Genomic DNA, 21493 nt, shown 5'->3' with positions numbered 1-21493 from the left:
ACCACATTTTTTTGTTGTTGTTGTTACCTGCATGCTTCTCACTCAGAAGACCAAAGTTTAAATATTACTATTTAAGAATAAATACTGACAGAATTCTAGGTTCACACGAAATTAAGTATGTGTTTATTTGTACTAAAAAAAAGTACAGTTATTTTTTACTTAAGATCACTACTTAACAAGAAATAATATTGTTTGTTCAACAAATAATTAATGAAATACTACTACGAGCCGGGTGTCATATAGATAAACACAGAGAATACAGCTATTTAAAGGGTAGCCATGGTCCCTGCCTCAGGCAGTTTTATTACAATCTCCAGCAAAAGAAAACAACTTTTACATCTTTCATATTCTTTACTTTTAAAACTAACGTGTCTATGTTACAATATTTTAAATGGGAAAGGTTTTTTATTATACACACACACACACACAGTGGAGAAAAAGGTTAGAGAAGACAACTTTTGTACATTCAGCATTCTCAGAGTAAATCAGTACACAGTGTCATCAAATACTTGCAGAAATGAAAAAATATATCACTGGATATTTTACTTGATTCTACCTGATTTAAAAAATAAATATGTTTCTCCAAAAAGCTTGCAGGAAGTAAAATCAGTCAAGGGTTCTGTTAGCCAAATAATCATCTAAATTATCTACACAGATGTCACAACATAAGAGTTATTAATGCATTTTAGGCAATGCTCCAGTATCAAACACTCTTACAGGCAGGACAGATCATACTTCTTTAAACAAAACCCTTATACCCCACTGTGAATAAACATAAACAACAATGTTTTTATTTAAAACTCTTTAAAAATTTTAACTTGTGATTAGAGAACATTTCTTAATGAACATTTGAAAGAATACAATTTCCAAGGATAAAAAAAATTCATTGAATATGCTACAGAGCCTTGTACTCCTTATCCTAGCAACTATATTTCTAGAAATGTACTAAAAAAACCCCACAGATTTCATATTCAACAAGTTGGCAAAAATAATAAGTCTGATAAAATGAAGAGGTGGCGAGGTTGTGGAGCAATGAGAAAACTGCCAGTGGGGACATTTATTTCCCACCCTTTTGGAGAGCCTTCTGGAGATTATGTACTTTATGATCCTGCAATACCACTTCTCAGTGTCCAAACATGTAAGAGACAAGCACCGGGAGAAATATAAGAGGATGTTCACTGTGGCATCCTCTTTAACTATCCCTCCTCAGAAGGGGAATGGAAAACTAGCTTATTCTGATAAAAAGAATGAACTGGATCTACAAGAAACTGTATGAATAGCTTCAAATCACACAGTTGAGTGAAAAAGGCAAAATTTTAAAGATATAAATTTGTTGTTTATATGAAATTAAAAGCACAGAGAATAATAAGTAAATCTGCACTAAAATATGCAGAACAGCATGAACTGTTTTCTGGGGGAGGATTTTTACCTGTTACTTCTCCTTAAACAAATTATTTGAAGCAAAATACAAATAACTGACTACTCCTCGTGATAAGCATGTAGATGTCTATCATATTTTACACTTCAGTTTAAAATTTTTCCAAATTTAAGACAGAAGAAATTCAAAACACAAAGATTGTGAAAAATATGGTTACTAAAGCCAAACACACACACACACAAACGGGAGAAGAAAAGCAAATAAATATCCCACAAGAAAAGAAAAACTGAGTAAATTCAAGTGTGTTTTATGTCCATCCTGTATTACAATACAGATGTTGTAAATTCATAAAGCATTTAACGCAAGGGGAAATGCTAGTGATACAAGCATTTGAATGAAATAAGAACTAAATTACACATACAATAGTGAGCTATACAAATAGGCGCACACACACATACACAGAAAATATACCAAAAATTTTAACTGTAATCAATTCTGGGCAGTAGTATTATGTTTTATTTTCTTCTTCATACACTTCTAAGAGTTGCATGGGGCTTCCCTGGTGGCTCAGATGGTAAAGAATCCAACTGCAACGCGGGAGACCTGGGTTGGATACCTAGATCCCTCCAGTGTTCTTGCCTGGAGAATCCCCATGGACAGAGGAGCCTGGTGGGCTACAGTCCACGGGGTCACACAGAGTCAGACACGACTGAGTGACCAAGCACAGCAGAGCACAAGAATTGCATATTTCCATTAGTGTAACTAATGAAAGGGGGAAGAGAGGACAGTAAAGTGCAAAATGCAAACTCAAAACCCTCTGGTAAGAACTCATGCCCCAATTAAAGTGATAAGATTCTGTTTTACTTCTGATTCTACAACTATGGTTATGTTAATAAAGATAAGCCTCTTTAAGTATTAATAGCCACAACCATACAAGTGAAAACGATTATGCCAATAACTGAAGCTGTAAACTTTGGCTTTAATGTTCCTGAAGATGTGTTTCAGTCTTCTCCGTTTGGAGCACTGTCACATCAAGAAGCAGAAACAACAGACTGGTTCAAAACTGGGAAAGGAGTATGTCGAGGCTGTATACTGTCACCCTGCTTATTTAACTTATATGCAGAGCATCATGCAAAATGCCAAGCTGGATGAATCACAAGCTGGAATCAAGATTGCTGGAGGAAATATCAATAACCTCATATATGCATATGACTCAACCCTTATGGCAGAAATTGAAGAGGAACGGAAGAGCCTCTTGATGCAGGTAAAAGAGAAGACTGAAAAAGCTGGCTTAAAACACTCAAAAAACTAAGATTATGGCATTCAGTCCCATCACTTCATGGCAAACAGATGGGGAAGAAATGCAAACAGTGACAGACTTTATTTTCTGGGGCTCCAAAAACATTGTGGACAGTGACTGCAGCCATGAAACTGAAAGACGCTTGCTCCTTGGAAGAAAGGTCTTGACAACCTAGACCACGTGTTAAAAAGCAGAGACCTTATTTTGCCAACAAAGGTCAGTATTGTCAAAGCTATAGTTTTTCCAGTAGTCATGTATGGATGTGAGAGGTGGACTGTAATGAAAGCTAAGCACCGCAGAATTGATACTTTTGAACTGTGGTGTTGGAGAAGACTCTTCAAAGTCCCTTAGACAGCAAAGGGATCAAACCAGTCCATCCTAAAGGAAATCAACCCTGAACATGTATTGGGAGGACTGATGCTGAAGCTCCAATACTTTGGCCACCTGATGCGATGAGTTGACTCACCGGAAAATAATCTGATGCTGGGAAAAGCTGAGGGCAGGAGGAGAAGGGAGCAACAGAGGATGAGATGGTTGGATGGCATCACCAACTCAATAGACATGAGTTTGAGCAAACTCTGGAAGATAGTGAAGAACAGGAAAGCCTAGCATGCTACAGTCCATGAGGTCGCAAACAGTCAACACAACTGAGTGACTGAACACCACCACCACATCAGAAAAGGTGTGACATCCATGCATTAGGTAAGGTTATCACACAGAAAAATCTCCATGCCAAATCTTTACTTATATCATAAACTTGTAGTAAAGTATGATTTGACTGTTAAAAAAAAAAAAAGACACAAATAGGAGGCAATGTTTATTCTATGCCAATGGAAATATTTAAAACACTGCTGAGAGAAATTAGAGATCTAAATAAATGGACAGATATACCATGTTAATAGATTGGAAGATACAACATTGCTATATGGCAATTCTCCCCATATTGAAATTCAATTTCAAAATGAAATTCAAATTCAATGCAATTATAATCCATATCCCAACATCTAATTCTAAAATTTATATAAAAAGGAAATGACCTAAAATTGTCAAAAACAATTAGGGAAACGAACTTGGGGTCTTACTCTACCTTGACTTCTTACTCACTATAAGGCTCAGTAATCAAGACAATGTAGTACGAGGAAAAAGAAGAGAGAATTACATCAGTGCAACAGAACAGAGTATAGAAACAGACCCACACTTATATTGTCCAATATTTTCAACAAAGATGTCAAAGCAGGGAAGGAAGAAAGGAAAGAGGTTTTTCCTCAGCTTCACTGAGATACAACTGACAAAAATGCAAAGCATTTTAAAACAAGTGATGCTGGAACAAACAGATATAAATACAGGATGAGGGGGGTGACTTTCACATCACACCATAAACAAAATGGACCACAGACTGAAATGTGAAAGCTAGAATGACAAACCTCCTAGGAAAAGCCATAGGGAGGTATCTTTACAAGTTTAGTGCAGACCAAGATTTATCAGGACAAAGAAATCACTAACTATAAAAGGAAATATTGATCATTTTGATGAAGTTCAATATAAAAACTTCTGCGATCTCAAAGACATCACTAAAAAATAAATAAGCAAGCCACAAACTAAGAAAAGACACTTACAAATATACCTGATAAAGGACTTGTATTTAGAATATTAAAGAACTGCTGCAACTAAGTAAAAAAAAGATAAAACAACTCAATTTTTTAAATGGGCAAAAGCTTACAGTCATGGCCCAAATGGCAAAATAGTATGAAAAGTTGCTCAACATTATTAGTAATCAGGGAAATGCAAATTAAAACCACAATGAGATGTTACTATATATCCACTCCAATAACTAGAATGAAAATGACTGACGATACCAAGTGCTAGGATGTGGAAAAATTAAAATTGTCATATCATGCTGTTGCATACATAAAATTACACAGGTTTGGAAAAGTTTGCCAGTTCATTAAAAAATTAAAAATACATGCACCCTATATAACCCAGCACATCCTCATAGTATTTATCCAAGAGAAATAAAAATATAGTTTTAGAGGTGTATGTGTGCATGTATCTCTCTCCATTTGTACAAAATTTCATAGTGGTTTTATTAGTAAATGAAATTTATTGGTAAATGAAAGCAACCTAAATAGCACTATCAACAGGTGAATGGATAAACAAAACGCAGTATATAACAATGTAATACCATTCAGTAGTGAAAAAGAAAAAGGGAAACTAATCCAAGCAACAATATGGAATGATCTGAAAATCATTATTCTATTATACTGATTTATAATCATTCTCTGAATCATTATTTGGAACCCAGCTGTGCGAAAGGTGGCTGCCTGGTCCCAAGTCAACCCGTCGAAAAGCTGGGCAATAATCTTCCAAGTCCTGCTCTGCGGGTAACTTACCGGTGGCCCAGTCTGGTAACCCTGTGGGAATGAACATGTGATTCTTCGAAATGTTAAAACAAAGACTTTTGTATAGACTTGTTAATAAAAAAAATCATTATCCTGTATAAAACTAAGCCAGAATAGAGAGAGAGAACACTGTGTGATTACATACATCAAATTATAAAGAGTTCAAACTAATCCACAGGACAAGTTGCACAGAGACAGTGGAAGACAGGATGACTGAGAGAGGGACGTGAAGGAACTAGGGATGATGATAATGGTCCCTGCCCTGACTGCAGTGACAAGCGTGTGAAAAGCTGTCAAATGCTGTCCCTTTAATGTGTGCAGTTTAGTATGTGCAAATTATACATCAATAAAGTCAAAAATACTTAAAGAAACAAGCAAACCAAAAAACTTTACAGCAAAGTTAGAGTTAGGAGTCCAGGCAGTGGCTATTCATGACAGTTTAGATGTACAGAGAAGTAAAATTAGGGGGGTTTCTGGCACACTGGTTATTTCCTTTTTCACCTGCATACTGGTTATACAAGAGTATTCAGCTTCTAGACACCTAATAAAGTGTGTATCAGTCAGTTCAGTTGCTCAGTTGTGTCCGACTCTTGGAGACTCCATGGACTGCAGCACGCCAGGCCTCCCTGTCCATCACCAACTCCCAGAGTTTACTCAAACTCATGTGCACTGAGTCCGTGATGCCATCCAACCATCTCATCCTCTGTCGTCCCCTTCTCCTCCGGCCTTCAATCTTCCCCAGCATCAGGGTCTTTTCAAATGAGTCAGCTCTTCGCATCAGGTGGCCAAAGTACTGTAGTTTCAGCTTCAGCATCAGTCCTTCCAATGAATATTGAGGACGGATTTCCTTTAGGATGGACTGGTTGGATCTCTTTGCAGTGCAAGGGACTCTCAAGAGTCTTCTCCAACACCACAGTTCAAAAACATCAATTCTTTGGCACTCAGCTTTCTTTATAGTCCAACTCTCACATCCATATATGACTACTGGAAAAACCATAGCTTTGACTAGACAGACCTTTATTGGCAGAGTAATGTCTCTGCTTTTTAATATGCCATCTAGGTTGGTCATTACTTTTTTTCCAAGGAGCAAAGCGTCTTTTAATTTCATAGCTGCAGTCACCATCTGCAGTGATTTTGAGACCCCCAAAATAAAGTCTGTCACTGTTGCCCCATCTATTTGCCATGAAGTGATGGGACCAGATGCCATGATCTTAGTTTTCTGAATGTTGAGTTTTAAGCCAACTTTTTCACTCTCCTCGTTCACTTTCATCAAGAGGCTCTAAAGTATATTGTTCTTCAAATACAAGTCTTTACTTTTTTATTTATTTTTTTTTAAGGGGGGGAAAATTATTTATTGACGATGGTAAAATTTAAGATAAAAAACAAAGATCAGTGTTTTGGAAAATCTGAATCTGCCACCTGGAGCTTGACAGCTTTCCAGTACTTGAAGATTTTTCTGACGATCAAGACTTTCTGAAGATTAATGAATGTGATTTTTTTGATATTATATAATGAAGAGTGTCAGTGTTTCAAAGATCTGCACTGCAAAGCTAAATGAACCATTTTTTTCTTTCTTTTTTTTTTTTAAATTTTTATTTTATTTTTTTTATTAGTTGGAGGCTAATTACTTCACAACATTTCAGTGCGTTTTGTCATACATTGATATGAATCAGCCATACAGTTACACGTATTCCCCATCCCGATCCCCCCTCCCAAAATACAAGTCTTTAAAAAGGGGAAGGACATCTACCTATGACCTAGAAATTCCAATCTTCTATGTAAGAGAAATGAAATATTTGTTTACAAACAGACTTGAACAAAAATATTCATGGCCGTTTTCTTCATAGTAGACCCAAACTGGAAACAGCCCAGGTGCCCATCAACAGGAACAGGATAAACAATCTATGATACATTCAATATTCATACAGTTGAATATATTATGCCAGAATAAAAAACAACGTGGATAGATGTAAAAGCATCAGGTTGAGGGCAAGAAGTCAGAGACAAAGGAGCACATACATTTGATTCAACTAATATAAAATTCTAGAACAGGCAAAATAAACATGTGATGAAGCAACTGTGGCTGCAGTTGCAGTAGAGAAAGGGAAAGGGTACTGTCATAGAAATGAAAAAATGCTCACTATGAACAAGGAAAAATTATGTCACTTAACACTACTGAATTACTAAATTAAATTTTCAATGGGTACATTTAATTCACCTTAACTAATTCCTGAAAGCATAATGTAAAGTCCAAACTTAAGCTTCCAAAGTAAGCCAATAATTTCAATGATGGTAAAGGATAAATTTTATTAAGGTCGGTCTCATTTTGTCAAAATTTGTCTAATTTCTTCCACAAACATTTCTTTCCAATTAGTAAGAAAATCAGAATGTCTTGTCCCAAGTGCTTTATTTTTAAGATTGGTCTCATAAAAGTATACTGTACACTATGAAGTGGAACTTAATATGAAAGGCTCATTATTATCAACAATAATTCAATAACAGTGTACAGTGATTTCCAAAATGGAGGTGATTATAACCCAGGAAGTATGACTGATGATCCATTAGGTCATAAAAAAATTAGGAGTTCTATTTACATTTAATCTTTATCTTAATACACACATGTATTTTAAGTACAATATAATGTAATACAATATATGTGTATCCTTAACACACAAAATGACACTGGCCTCTTCATTATGGCCACCTGTCAGAAAGTCACACATCACATATGTTAAGTAATCTAAGTATTCTGGTACTAAGTGATTCTAAATACTTGGAGGGAAGAGAGATAATATCGGCTGGTTTCTTTTTCAAAATTGAAATAAAGAACGCACCTTTTTGTAAACTGCTACAACGGACTGGTGTTTCAGGGAAGATACATTGTTACACTAAATAGTTTTCTTAATAGAAACAATACTTAATGGAAAAACTATATTATAAAATCCTTCATGAAGCTGTTGCTTTGATCTCAACAAAATTAAGTTGAGGCAGGGAAAATAAGGTTTAACCTCAAAAGCAACTACTACAGCTTGAAGCAGAAAAAGCACCAAAGTATTACATGATATTATTGATGCAGCTAAGGAGCGCCCATAAGTATTTTATACTAAACAGGTTTATTGGTGTCTCATGGCAAAGTATTTTAAAAGTGTTATCAAATTTAACTTTAAAGGTGAGTTAAACATTTATCTTTACCAAAATAAAGTCTAAATTTGCTGATGTTCTGTGATAAGTGACTGTTAGCAGTATGCTACCTAGCAGTTATTTTTAAAAGCAATAACATGGTTAATCTATGTATACCTTAAAGGTAAAAGCAGCATTTTAAAACTTGGTAAGAAAATAACTGTATTCCAAAAGACGACAATGTATGTCATCTTGAAACCTCATACCTGCACTCTCTAAAAACAGAGAAACCACTTTCTAACAACTCTTTAAATGCCTTCCATACAGTTTCTGTGGATTTTGAATATATTTATTAAAAACATATAAACACAAATCTTCACATTGGTTTGCACAGGAAGGCAAACTTTGTTAGTCAAATCTGAATAACTGATGGACAGAAATTTAAAAATGAGTATTTCCATTTAGAAAGTATAGCCAAAGAAGCACTTTATAATCTTTAGGTGTATGTCCCTCCATGAGCTGCCTTTTAGCTAAGACAAGCATTAAAACCAAGCACCAAAATAAATAGATTTAAGATTCAGACTTTAGAATTTTTCTATTACTAAGCAGTAAAACCAAGATTTTTCAAACATAATGCATCGTATTCATTATGCCTGCTTTAAAAATACATATATTTATTTTCAAAACTTAGGGTAAACAAAAAGCTTTTTGAGCTATTACTAACATTTATAAAGCACTCTATTCACAGATAACAGGGATCACTGATTCCCTTCACAAATCTCTAAAGTCACTTGTTACATTATAAAATAAACCAAATAAGCTGAGAAAGAATTCTTCTTTATAAATAAAATAAACATTATTAGATTTTTATGGATTCTTTCAGAGATGTAACACCAACTATAACGTATTCTTCAAATAATGGCTTTCATTTAATCCTTTTTCACTGCATTTCTGTTGTATTTAAGGGACTGAGAGACATTTCAGATGAGTAAAACTGGATTCAATACTCCAGACTTGGGTATTTAAGACAGTACACAGTTATCAACAACATAGGGCAAATCAAGTAAGATCTAGAGGAATGAAGAAGGCAAAGAATTCTAGCTGGTATCAAACAGCTTCACAAAGGTGGGTGGCAATGGAACTGGGACTCAAAAGATGTGTAGGATTTTAACTAGAAAAATTAGGAAAAATAAACCATGCTTGGAACCATGGATAGATGCAAGTACAATCTGGGACACTTAAAGAATATGCTGTATTTGCAAGTCATATTATTAGTGACTTTGCTGTACTGACTTAGCAGTTTTCTTCACATATCAAACTTAGTAAGATCATTCTAAACATAATTTCCAAAAAAGCATTCAATCTTCAAGCACAATACAAAATCATACTCCTGTAATTCTACAAAATATGAGTCTATTTCAATATGTTTACAGTTCTAATTTTCTCCAGATTTCACTATTCTTCACCAGGGGGCTTACATTTTAAGGGCCATGCAATGACATCAATTATGGGCCACCCAATCTTGCTTTTCTTCTCATGTAAAAGGACGACTATGGACGGAGGTTCATGACACTGTACAGGAGGCAGTGATTGAGACCATCCTCAAGACAAGGAAATGAAAAAAGGCAAACTGATTGTCTGATGAGGCTTTACAAATAGCTGAGAAAAGAAGAGGAGCTAAAGGCAAAAGAGAAAAGGAAAGATAGACCCATTTGAAGGCAGAGTTCCAAAGAATAGCAAGGAGAGATAAGAAAGCCTTCCTCAATGATCAGTGCAAAGAAATAGAGGAAAACAACAGAATGGGGAAGATTAGAGATCTCTTCAAGAAAATTAGAGATACCAAGCGAACATTTCATGCAAAGATGGGCACAGTAAAGGACAGAAATGGTATGGACCTAACAGAAGCAGAAGATATTCAGAAAAGGTGGCAAGCATACACAGAAGAACTATACAAAAAAGATCTTCATGACCCAGATAACCACGATGGTGTTATCACCCACCCAGAGCCAGACATCCTGGAATGCAAAGTCAAGTGGGCCTTAGGAAGCATCACTACGAACAAAGCTAGTGGAGGTGATGGAATTCCAGTTGAGCTATTTCAAATCCTAAAACATGATGCTGTGAAAGTGCTGCACTCGATATGATAGCAAATCTGGAAAACTGAGCAGTGGCCACAGGACTGGAAAAGGTCAGTTTTCATTCCAATCCCAAATAAAGGCAATGCCAAAGAATGTTCAACCTACCGCACAACTGCACTAGATTCACACACTAGAAATGTAACGCGCAAAATTCTCCATGTTAGGCTTCAACAGTATGTGAACCGTGAACTTCCAGATGTTCAAGCTGTACTTAGAAAAGGCAGAGGAACCAAAGATCAAATTGCCAACATTCGCTGGATCATCGAAAAAGCAAGAGAGTTCCAGAAAAACATCTACTTTTGCTTTATTGACTATGCCAAAGCCTCTGTGTGGATCACAACAAACTGAAAAATTCTTCAAGAGATGGGAATATCAGACCACCTTACCTGCCTCCTGAGAAATCTGTATTCAGGTCAAGAAGCAACAGTTAGAACTGGACATGGAACAACAGACTGGTTCTAAATCAGGAAAGGAGTATGTCAAGGCTGTATATTGTCACCCTGCTTATTTAACTTATATGCAGAGTACATCATTCGAAATGCCGGGCTGGATGAAGCACAAGCTGGAATCAAGATTGTCGGGAGAAACATCAATAACCTCAGATATGCAGATGCCACCACTCTTATGGCACAAAGTGAAGAAGAACTAAAGAGCCTCTTGATGAAAGTGAAAGAGAAGAGTGGAAAAGTTGGCTTAAAGCTCAACATTCAGAAAACTAAGATCATGGCATCTGGTCCCATCACTTCATGGCAAATAGATGGGGAAACAGTGGGAACAGTGAGAAACTTTATTTTGGGGGTCTCAAAATCACTGCAGATGGTGAGAGCAGCCATGAAATTAAAAGATGCTTGCTCCTTGGAAGGAAAATTATGACCAACCTAGACAACGTATTAAAAAGCAGAGACATTACATTGCCAATAAAGGTCTGTCTAGTCAAAGCTATGGATGTGATGCATGTATAGTCATGCATGGATGTGAGAGTTGGACTATAAAGAAAGCTGAGTGCCAAAGAATTTATGTTTTTCAACTGTGGTGTTGCAAAAGACTCTTGAGAGTCCCTTGCACTGCAAAGAGATCCAACCAGTCAATCCTAAAGGAAAACAGTCCTAAATATTCACTGGAAGGACTGATGCTGAAGCTCCAATACTTTGGCCACCTGATGACAAGAACCGACTCGCTGGAAAAAGACCTTGATGCTGGGAAAGACGGAAGGCAGGAGGAGAAGGGGACAACAGAGGATGTGATGGTTGGATGGCATCACCAACATGATGGACATGAGTTTAAGTAGGCTCTAGGACTTGGTGATGGACAAGGAAGCCTAACGTGCTGCAGTCCATGGGGTCACAAACAGCTGGACACGACTGAGTGACTGAACTGAACTGAACGGGATGACCTGTCCTTTCTTTTCCAAGCCTAACTCTTCACCCATTTTAGCTGGCGCTAGTGGTAAAGAACCCACCAGCCAGTGCAGGAGACATAAGAGACACGGATTTGATCCCTGGCTTGGGAATATCCCCTGGAGAAGGCAATGGCAACCCACTCCAGTATTTTTGCCTGGAGGATCCCATGGACAGAGGAGCCTGGTGGGCTACACGGTCCATGGGGTGGACACAACTGAAGTGACAGCACACACACACACACAGTTTCTTTAGACTCTGCTCCCTTAATTACATTCTCTACTGAATCCTTGTATCCTGCATTTAAATTAACATTCTCTCTATTTTGGAGGGGAGAATATCTCTCTCTTTCTTTTCTCCATTATGTATATCTCTGCCTAAAGCATAGCTAACAGTAAATGTTTTATGAATAGCAGAATATATAATTAGTTTTAAAAAGTCAATTTTTAAGTTATGAGTGATGTATTTTAAGACACCTGTCCCAAAGTGTGGTAAATAATATATCTTAAAAGAACAGTGATAAGAGCATGGGATGAAGCTTAGACATCACATAATCTGGGGGTTTTCTAATATTTCACAACACAACAAAACTTTTCCAGAAGAAATCTTATTCAGCATGCCAAATATATATAACTACAGAAGCACTATTAATACCACTTCATGTTCAAATACATTATAATTTGTTACAAACTCAAAGAGACAAATTGAGTGTTAGAGATGTTAGTTACTCTTGACACCTAAGCAACCCATTTATTTCCACAGTAGTTGAAAGCAGGTAGCAGCTTTTGTTTTGTTTTGTTAGTAGCTTTTAATGGTTTGCTTATCCTAGTGTCTGGATATGCTTCAATTAAATTAATTAATAAAGATATAAATAAGACTTTTTCTTTCAATATGAGTTAGTAATCATATGTAAAAACTGCTTACAAGGCAAACAAGAAAAACCCAAACTTCCAATGAGCTATAAAACATCTGTAATATACCAGGACCTAGTGCTATATATTCATTTGTTACTAAACAAACTGACATACACAGGATGAGTATACCCCAAAGGAACCGGCTTCAGTTGTGCCTGTCATTTAGCTGAACACAGTTCATGTACCATAGCAATGTATTGTTTTGACAATTCTATATGAATAGACTTGCACAGGACTCAAATTTTTTAAAAATTTACTGCAAACTACAACTTTCCTTACCTATTTAAAATTCACAAATAAGCAGAGACAGTAAAAGATGTTTTATTCTAAGGAATGCTTGCCCTCCCCCTGCCGCAATAAACCAGGTATAACCATAAAACACTACTGTTTGCAATGTGACAAATTTTATATTTATGTACACAAGAGTGTTAAAATGGTGCTAGAAAAACTGGATATCCACAAGCAAAGGATGAAGTTGTACCCTTATCTAAAACCATATGCAAATATTAACTCAAAATGGATCATAGCGCTAAATATAATAGCTAAAACTATAGAACTCTTAGAAGAAAACACAGGTGGAAAGCTTCCTGAGACTGGATTTGGCAATGATTTCTTGGACACCAAAAGCACAGTCAACAAAAGAGAAAAACCGATGAAGTGGATATCATTAAAATGAAAGACTTTTGTACATCAAAGGACACTATCAACAGAGTAAAAAGGCAACCCATAGAAGAAGAAAAAATGTAAATCATGGATCTGATATGAGATTTAGTATCCAGAGTGTATAAAGAATTGCTATAATTCAACAACAACAAAACAATTTTTAAAACTGGCAAAGGACCTGGACAGACATTTCTACAAAGATACACAGATGGCCAATAAGCACAAGAAAAGATGCTCTACATCACTAATCATTAGGAAAAATGCAAATCATAACCACAAAGAGATGCCACTTCATTAAGTGGCACTCATTAAGTGAAGTGAAAGTTACTCAGTCGTGTCCAACTCTTTGTGACCCCATGGAATTCTCCAGGCCAGAATATTGGAGTGGGTAGCCGTTCCCTTCTCCAGGGGATCTTCCCAACCCACGGATCGAACCCAGGTCTCCTGCATTGCCGGCGGATTCTTTACCAACAGGAATGGCTATTATCAAAATCACAGAAAATGACAAGTGTTGAGGTGAGGATGTGGAGAAACTGGAACCCTTGTGCTGGCAGGACTGTAAAATGCTGCAGCTGCTGTAGAAAACGGTGTGGCGGTTCCTCAAAAATTCAACACAAAATTACCATATGATCCAGCAGTTCCACTTCTGGGTATATATCCGGAAGAAGTGAAAGCAGGGACTTGAACAGATGTGTGTACACCAAAGTTCAGAGCAGTATTACAACAGCCAAAAGGTGGAAACCAAATGTCCATCTACAGATGAACAAACAAAATGGGACATATATATACATATATATATACACACACACACACACAGACACACACACACACAATGGACTGTTATTCAGCCTTAAAAAGGAATGCAATTCTGATTCATGCTCCAACACGGATGAACCTTGAAGACATTACCCTAAGCGAAATGAGTCAGATACAAAATAAATATTACATGATCTCATTTATAAGATATATCTAGAGTAGTCAAATCACAGAGACAAAGTAGAAAAGTGTTATCAAGGGCCAGAGGGAAAGGGGTTGGGGAGTTAATGTTTAATGGATACAGTTTCAGTAAAGGAGGATGAAAAAGTTCTAGAGATCGACAGTCATGACTTGTGCACAACTATGTAAAAGTATTTAATATCACTGAACTGTACATTTAAAAATGATTAAAATGAAAAAAATGATTAAAATGGTAAATTTTATGCTGTATGTGTCATGCATGTGTGCTGTCGTGTTGGATTCTCTGCAACCCCATGGACTACAGCCCACCAGGTTCCTCTGTCCATTGGCTTCTTCAGGCAAGAATACTGGAGTAGGTTGCCATTTCCTCCTCCAGGGGACCTTATCGACTTAGGGATCAAACCTAGGTCTCCTGCATTAGCAGGCAGATTCCTTACCATGGAGCCACCTGGGAAACCCTTTATGTGGTATATTTTACCATATACACACACACACAAAATATATATATAGTGTGTGTTTTTTATTTTTTATGGTGGCAATATAGGAATGCCATAAGGAACATAAGCTTACGAGTTATGCTATCTGTTTTCAAACACAGCTCTGCCACTTTATAGCTCTGTAGCCTGTGCCTTTTTTCTCATACGGTTACAGAACCTGTACCATAGGATTACAGCAAGGATGAAGCCAATACATGTAAAGTACTTAAAACAATGTATGTCATAAAATAGGTCCTTTTTATTGGAGCCCTTGGTGGCTCAGACAGTAGTTTGCCTGCAGTGTGGGAGACCCCGGATCGATTCCTGGGTCGGGAAGACCCGGGAAGATCCTGAGTTGCGAAGACCCCCTGGAGAAGGCAATGGCAACCCACTCCAGTGTTCCTATAGGTTTAAAACACATTTTAAATGAGATTAAACTCAAACAGCTGGAGTACCTCTGAAGGTCCTCCTCAAAATTACAGACCTCAGTAAAACGTAGACTGAAAACCAGTGATTTAACCCAATTTCTCATTTTACTGGTAAAGGAATTGCGAGTTCAAGGTATATGACTTGCTTGAACTCACATGGCTTGTTTGCTAACATTAATCTTCTTAGAATAAGAATTTGAGGTCAATGATACTAATGCTCAAATTCAACTACTTCAGAACCAAGTACAGTCATGAGATTTTATAATATATGTCCAAGAGTCTGTGAATAGTGTGATAGTCATCTACCATGCTAATCTAATGAATAATTACGCGTGGGGTGGAAATCAAAAGGTAGCCAAACCAAAAGAAAAGTCAGTTTAATTAGTTTCAAAGACACCGCTTCTGAAAATGAAGTGTTAAAATATTTGTGAAAACAAGTGACACTGACCAAGAGTTTGAGACACACCCAATAGGTCCTCACTACTCCATGCCTTTCAGCCAGTTACTCGCCACATAATAATCTTAATGCAACCACTGACTCTGAAATATCAGCAGCTTTTTCTACCAAACAGAACTAATATGCATCATAAGGAAATACCTACAAATAATTCCTTATTAAATTCAAACAGGAGAGAGCAGCAGTCCAAATAACACAAAATGTTTCATCCAAAAAATCATGTGTTGAACTGTGTAGACATATCTGTACTTACAGGCTAGGTCTGTTTTCTGGGAAATTCACAACACAGAAAGCAAAATAACAGACAATCTTTGAAGGTCAGATGAACAAGAGCTAAAAAACCTGAGCGTCTCTAATTTTGCCCTTCCCCCACGGCTCTTCCTCCTCAAGGCCTCTCTCAAAGGAGAACGCCACCCCCACTCGGAATGCCCTCATCTCCATCTACACCAGCTGAAATCCTACTCATCCTTCAAGGTCCCACTTAAACGCCACAGCTTCCACGGATTTCCCCCCAGTGCTCCCAATTTAGAATCATTCCCTCGCCTCTTCACTTCCCTATTTTGCACCTCTAGTTCAACATTTAATTATGTAATACTTGGCATTACCATTACCTACATTCACTTCTTTCCCCACCTTCCCCCAAGAAAATCTTAGGCACAGCAGGCTAGGGAGGAAGGGAATTAACATTTGTTAAACACCTTTGGTGCCCTGCCAGGTGCTAGGCATTTTGCACACATTATCTCATTTAATCCGTTTGACAACCACCTCGAGAGGCAAGCAGGTGGTCTTAGTTATTCCCATTTTACTGACTGAGAAGCATACCGTTGAGAGTGCAATAGCTTATCCAACGTTACACTACCAGCCAATTCCAGTGTATACGGGGCAGCTGGTTCCCCTGGCTTCAAAGAGCTCTTTCTAAACACCACGATAAGCTACAGTCTTGTTCACTTTATGTCCTCCACCCTGCCTAACAGATAGCAGCTATTCCATAAATACTTGCTGAACTGAGTATTCCTCCGGACTCACTGCCACCTTTTTACCACCACCATCACGCCCCACCCCTAACCGGTTAGCTTTACTGTTCCCTTACAGCGGACTTTACACACATCTCCAAGACAAACGCTGCAGACAACACCAACCCTTACCGGGAGGCATAGGGAAGAACCGTTCGGTTCTCAGCTTTTCCCCAACGGCTCTTCCCACACAATATACGAGAGTCATACAAAGTCACATTTGATGCAACGCTTACACCCTTCCTCAAAGCTCTTATTTCATCCTAAGCCACGTCTTCGTGCTTACAAGCAATGACTTATGCGGTTTCCAGCTCACACAGTGGGGACACCCTAAGACGCTGTCTGAATAAGAAACCACATCTCTCAAACCGTCTTAAGACGAAGGCACCCTGATATTACTTCACTGCCTTCCATCTCCTCTTGCCCCCCACCCCCCACCATGAGCTGCAGTTTGGATTTCCGGCGGGAATGCACACACACACACAGATGAGATGGGCTCAAATGCCATGGAGCAATTACTCAGCTTGCCTAATTAGAAAGAAAACACGGAAGGTGCCCCGCCTTTCTCAATCTCTGCACTGAACTCATTTACGAAAGATGCGGGGCACCGAAATCCGAGGAACCCCAGACACCGAATCACTGGCTTCTGCGGCTATTCGGGGGAAGGAAGAGTCCTTGCCTCCCCGCGGTCCCGGGCCACCAGCCCCCAGAGCCGGGTCGGAGGAGCCCAACCGCACCCTCCCCAGGCGGCCTTGCATCTCATTGTCTCCCTCTGTCGCGGCCCCCGGGGGCGCAGGGTGCAGCCCGAGCCCCGCTGACCCCCACCCACCGGCCGGGCGAGGTCCCACCAGCCCCGGCCCCGACCCCACCCCAGGCTCGGCCGCCCGCACCGCGTCCGGATGGCGGGGCCGGGCGCCGGGAAAATGGAGGCGGGAGCGACGGCTGCGCTTCCCAGCCCCGCGCCCCGCCAGCTCCCTCGGCCGGCCCCGAGGGCGAGGCTGAGCACTCACCGCGGCAACGGCTCGGTCCTCCGGCGGGCACGGCTCCGGAACGGCCCCGGGCTGGACAGCCGCTGCCGCCGCCTCCTTGTCAGGCGCGGCGCTCCTTCCCGGGAGACGCCGCGAGCGCCCGCAGCTCCCGCGCCGCGCGCTCCGTGACTGACTGACTGACTGACTGACCGGCCGGGCGGCGGCGGCGGGGGCGGGGGCGGGGCGGCGCGCGCGCGGCGGGCGGGGCGGCGCGCGCGCGGCGGGCGGGGCGGCCGCAGCGCCCGGCGGCGGCAGAGCCGAGTGCGGCCGCGTCCGGCCGAGACGCAGAAGGCGGGGCTGAGGGCCGGGCGGCCGACGGGCGGACAGACTCGCGCCCGGCCGCTCGCTCCCCGCCGCCCCCCGCCCGTCGCCAGCCACTCACTTCCGGCGAAGGCAGCCGAGCCCGCCCCCCGGGCGCCCGTTGCGAGCGCCCCCTGCCCGCGCCCCCTGGCCCGCCTCGCTCTCCACAGCCCCAGGCGCCCGACCGCACCCAGCCCCGGCCGCCGGCGCTCCGCCTGTCCGCGCGTCCCTGGGAACCGCCTCCAGGAACCAGTGAATCAGAGAATGAATGAGTGAGGGAGGAAAATTCCGGGGCTGTGCCTCCCTGCTCGCTTTTCCATGGAAGCAGGCCCAGCGTCCTCTGTCCGAGGGCCCGGGGACCCGAAGCCTTGACCGCGTCTGTCAGGGACCTGCTGGAGTATCCCTAGACTCCTGCAACCCATCAGACGGGGTCTCAGGCACTGAAGGGACCGCAGTCATTGCAGTCTGGGAGGCCTTTTTTTAGGCAGTCCCATTTTGGCCAACAGCTTTCTGTAGTTTCATGCACTATGTTAGGAAGCTTTTAGAAATTGGACATTTCGGTTATTCTCGATTACTTTTTAACTTTGCAGTTTGCTTACCTTGTGTTCTTAATTTCTGTCTCACATACACACCCCTTATTGAAACGGTTTGGGAGTAAGGTCGTGGCATCTTTATTACCAAGCTCTAAGTTACTTGGATACTGCTTATTTCGATGTAGACTTGACTTAGACTTTAAAATTCTGTTTGTGTCTTTATTTTGACCTTCTAATTAAAAGGACAAAATTTAAAAAATAAAATAAAAGAAGGACAAAATAGAATTAAATCATTTTTGCCTGGCTACGTGCAAAGCAGATTTGTTGACATCATTAAAACAATTAACAAGTCGGGAGTGTGACCTGGAATTAGTTGCAGTGAACATTTCATTTTCATGTCTTCCCATATGCTTGCTAAGTAAGAGTATTTGTATCTTGAATTTTCACAAAGAATTGACTGTACATTTCTGAGATCCTGGCTCCCTTTGTAAGAACCAGAGTGTTCATTTCTCTGTCCTGGGGCCAAATCCTGGTTTGGCTAATTACATTCCTTCTTTCAGATATTCTTGAGAGCTTTGAAGTGGTTTGGTCTCTTGCACAATCTGTTTCAAACTGGTACACAATCTGTTTCAAACTGGTATTTAGAACCATACAATACAGTTACCAGTTGCCTTTCACACTTGAGATATCTGTACATTAGTAACAAAACTGGAATTTTGTATTTTAAGTCTAGACGGTACTTTAATATTCTTGTGTAGAATAATAGTATCTCATAAATGAAGATGCTGCTGCTGACCAATTCTTTTTTTTTTAACTTTTTATTTTATATTGGAGTATAGCCAATTAACAATGTTAATTAACAATGTAATAGTTAACAGTTAACAGTGTAATAGTTTTAGGTGGACTTACAGCCTTCTGTTCCTTGTGGAGTTCATTCATTACCTCGAATCATAATTATTTCAGTAAGTTATGGTCTTTCCTAATGAGTGTAATGCAATAGTTAATTCAGCCTTATGTCTTCCATAATGTCTAGTATAGTACCTTGCACAATAAGTATTTTAAAATATTAATAAATACTTTAAACATTTTGATAAGTGATAATTCATACAAATCTGTCTCTAGCTTCTTACCCCATACCCCTCATGACCTGGTTTGTTGGGATTATGCACACCTGAGTGCAAAACCTAATAACACCATATTCTCATCAAATGCTACTTATGAGGCTGTATGATAAGTACACAGGGAAGATATTCTCTTCATCGAAACCTTTAGTTTTAAAAATTTTTTATTGTAGTGGTTTTTGCCATACATTGACATGAATCAGCCATGGATTTACATGTGTTCCCCATCCCGATCACCCCTCACGCCCCCCTCTCCATCCCATCCCTCTGGGTCTTCCCAGTGCACCAGCCCTGAGCACTTGTCTCATGCATCCAACGTAGGCTGGTGATCTGTTTCACCCTTGATAGTATACTTGTTTCAATGCTGTTCTCTCTGGACATCCCACCCTCGCCTTCTCCCACAGAGTCCAAAATTCTGTTCTGTACATCTGTGTCTCTTTTTCTGTTTTGCATATAGGGTTATTGTTACCATCTTTTAAAATTCCATATATATGCATTGGTATACTGTATTGGTCTTTATCTTTCTGGCTTACTTCAGTCAGTATAATGGGCTCCAGTTTCATCCATCTCATTAGAACTGATTCAAATGAATTCTTTTTAATGGCTGAGTAATACTCCATTGTGTATATGTACCACAGCTTCCTTATCCATTCGTCTGCTGATGGGCATCTAGGTTGCTTCCATGACCTGGCTATTATAAACAGTGCTGTGATGAACACTGGGGTACACGTGTCTCTTTCAGATCTGGTTTCCTCGGTGTGTATGCCTAGGAATAGGATTGCTGGGTCATATGGCAGTTCTATTTCCAGTTTTTTAAGGAATCTCCACACTGTTCTCCATAGTGTCATCAAAACCTTTAAATAGACCATTAGGGATGGGATGGAGAGGGAGGTGGAAGGGGGGATCAGGAAGGGAAACACATGTAAATCCATGGCTGATTCATGTCAATGTATGGCAAAAACCACTACAATATTGTAATTAGCCTCCAACTAATAAAAATAAATGGGGAAAAAAAATAAAAATTAAAAATAGACCATTGAGTGTTTTTAGACAGCCCCTAGCTCTCTCCTCCCAGGGCTTAGGTTGATCAAACCTAATCAGAAAACAGTCACTTTCAGCTGGTAAACAGGTTTTCATCAGTTCCTTTGAACCATAAAATCATGCATTCAACAAGTGTTTTATTGAGCTTTAACTAAGGCCTAGGAATACAAAGACAAGATGGTTCCAGCCCTCAAAAGCACATGGTCGTATTACCTTATGTAAAATAGATCGCTAGTGGGAAGTTGCCGTGTAGTGTGGGAACTCAACAGTGTGCTGGGACAACCTGGAAGGATGGCTGGGAGGTTCAGAAGGAGGGGTCGTGTATACTTACGGCTGATTCGCATTGTTGTGTGGTGGACACTAACACAGCATGGTAAAGCAATTATCCTCCAAATTAAAAAAAAAAAAAAAGCACGTGGTCTAGTGAATAAAGTTGGCAAAGAAATCACAATTGGAACACTGTATGGAGTCTATTCCCAGATCAGGACAGCCTCCCCAGGGGAGGGGATTTTGAATGTTCACGGACAGAGAGGAGCTAGCCAGATGAAGAAGGAGGAAACAGGCATTCCAGACAAGGGCAGGTATAGAGGCACAAAAGAGCACAATGCCTGGGAGTTTCTACAGGTTGCTTCATATTGTCAGGACAGGTACAGGGAAGGGTCAAAGAGGTGAGTGGAAAAGGCAGAAGGATCTCATCAACAAAGGGGCTCATGTGCTAAACTGAGGAGTTTGAACTTGATACTTTGGGAAATAATAAATAATACCAAAAATCTTTGGAGTATTTTAATTAATAAATTGGAGAGGGAAATGGCAACCCACTCCAACATTCT

General features: G+C 39.8%; 2 protein-coding genes across 4 annotated transcripts in view; one reads left to right on the top strand and one right to left on the bottom strand.

Annotated features, from left to right (window-relative positions):
• The window catches only part of RAPH1 (Ras association (RalGDS/AF-6) and pleckstrin homology domains 1), a 100677-nt gene extending 82893 nt beyond the window's left edge, over positions 1-17784 (bottom strand). For all 3 annotated transcript variants that reach the window (XM_061148954.1, XM_061148955.1, XM_061148956.1), the window contains exon 1: positions 17651-17784. The gene's annotated coding sequence lies outside the window, so the exon portion shown is untranslated. The remainder of the gene's footprint in view (positions 1-17650) is intronic.
• Positions 14360-18240, top strand: LOC133060514 (basic salivary proline-rich protein 1-like). Its single transcript, XM_061147981.1, has 3 exons — positions 14360-14430; positions 17238-17793; positions 17908-18240. Exons 1-3 carry the CDS (start codon positions 14360-14362, stop codon positions 18238-18240), a joined length of 960 nt encoding a protein of 319 aa, XP_061003964.1.
• The last annotated feature ends 3253 nt before the right edge of the window (positions 18241-21493 follow it).

This window comes from Dama dama, chromosome 8 (genome assembly GCF_033118175.1).
Source record: "Dama dama isolate Ldn47 chromosome 8, ASM3311817v1, whole genome shotgun sequence".
NCBI lineage: Eukaryota > Metazoa > Chordata > Mammalia > Artiodactyla > Cervidae > Dama > Dama dama.
This window is presented reverse-complemented; position numbering and strand designations above follow the sequence as displayed.

Excerpts from the sequence above, each read along its gene's own strand:
- LOC133060514 (XM_061147981.1), top strand. The coding sequence starts at position 14,360 with ATGGATACAGTTTCAGTAAAGGAGGATGAAAAAGTTCTAGAGATCGAC. Across the intron at positions 14,431-17,237 it reads CATGACTTGTGCACAACTAT|ATGCGGGGCACCGAAATCCG; the intron begins GTAAAAGTATTT and ends CATTTACGAAAG. Across the intron at positions 17,794-17,907 it reads GCTCCCGCGCCGCGCGCTCC|CGCCCGGCGGCGGCAGAGCC; the intron begins GTGACTGACTGA and ends GGGCGGCCGCAG.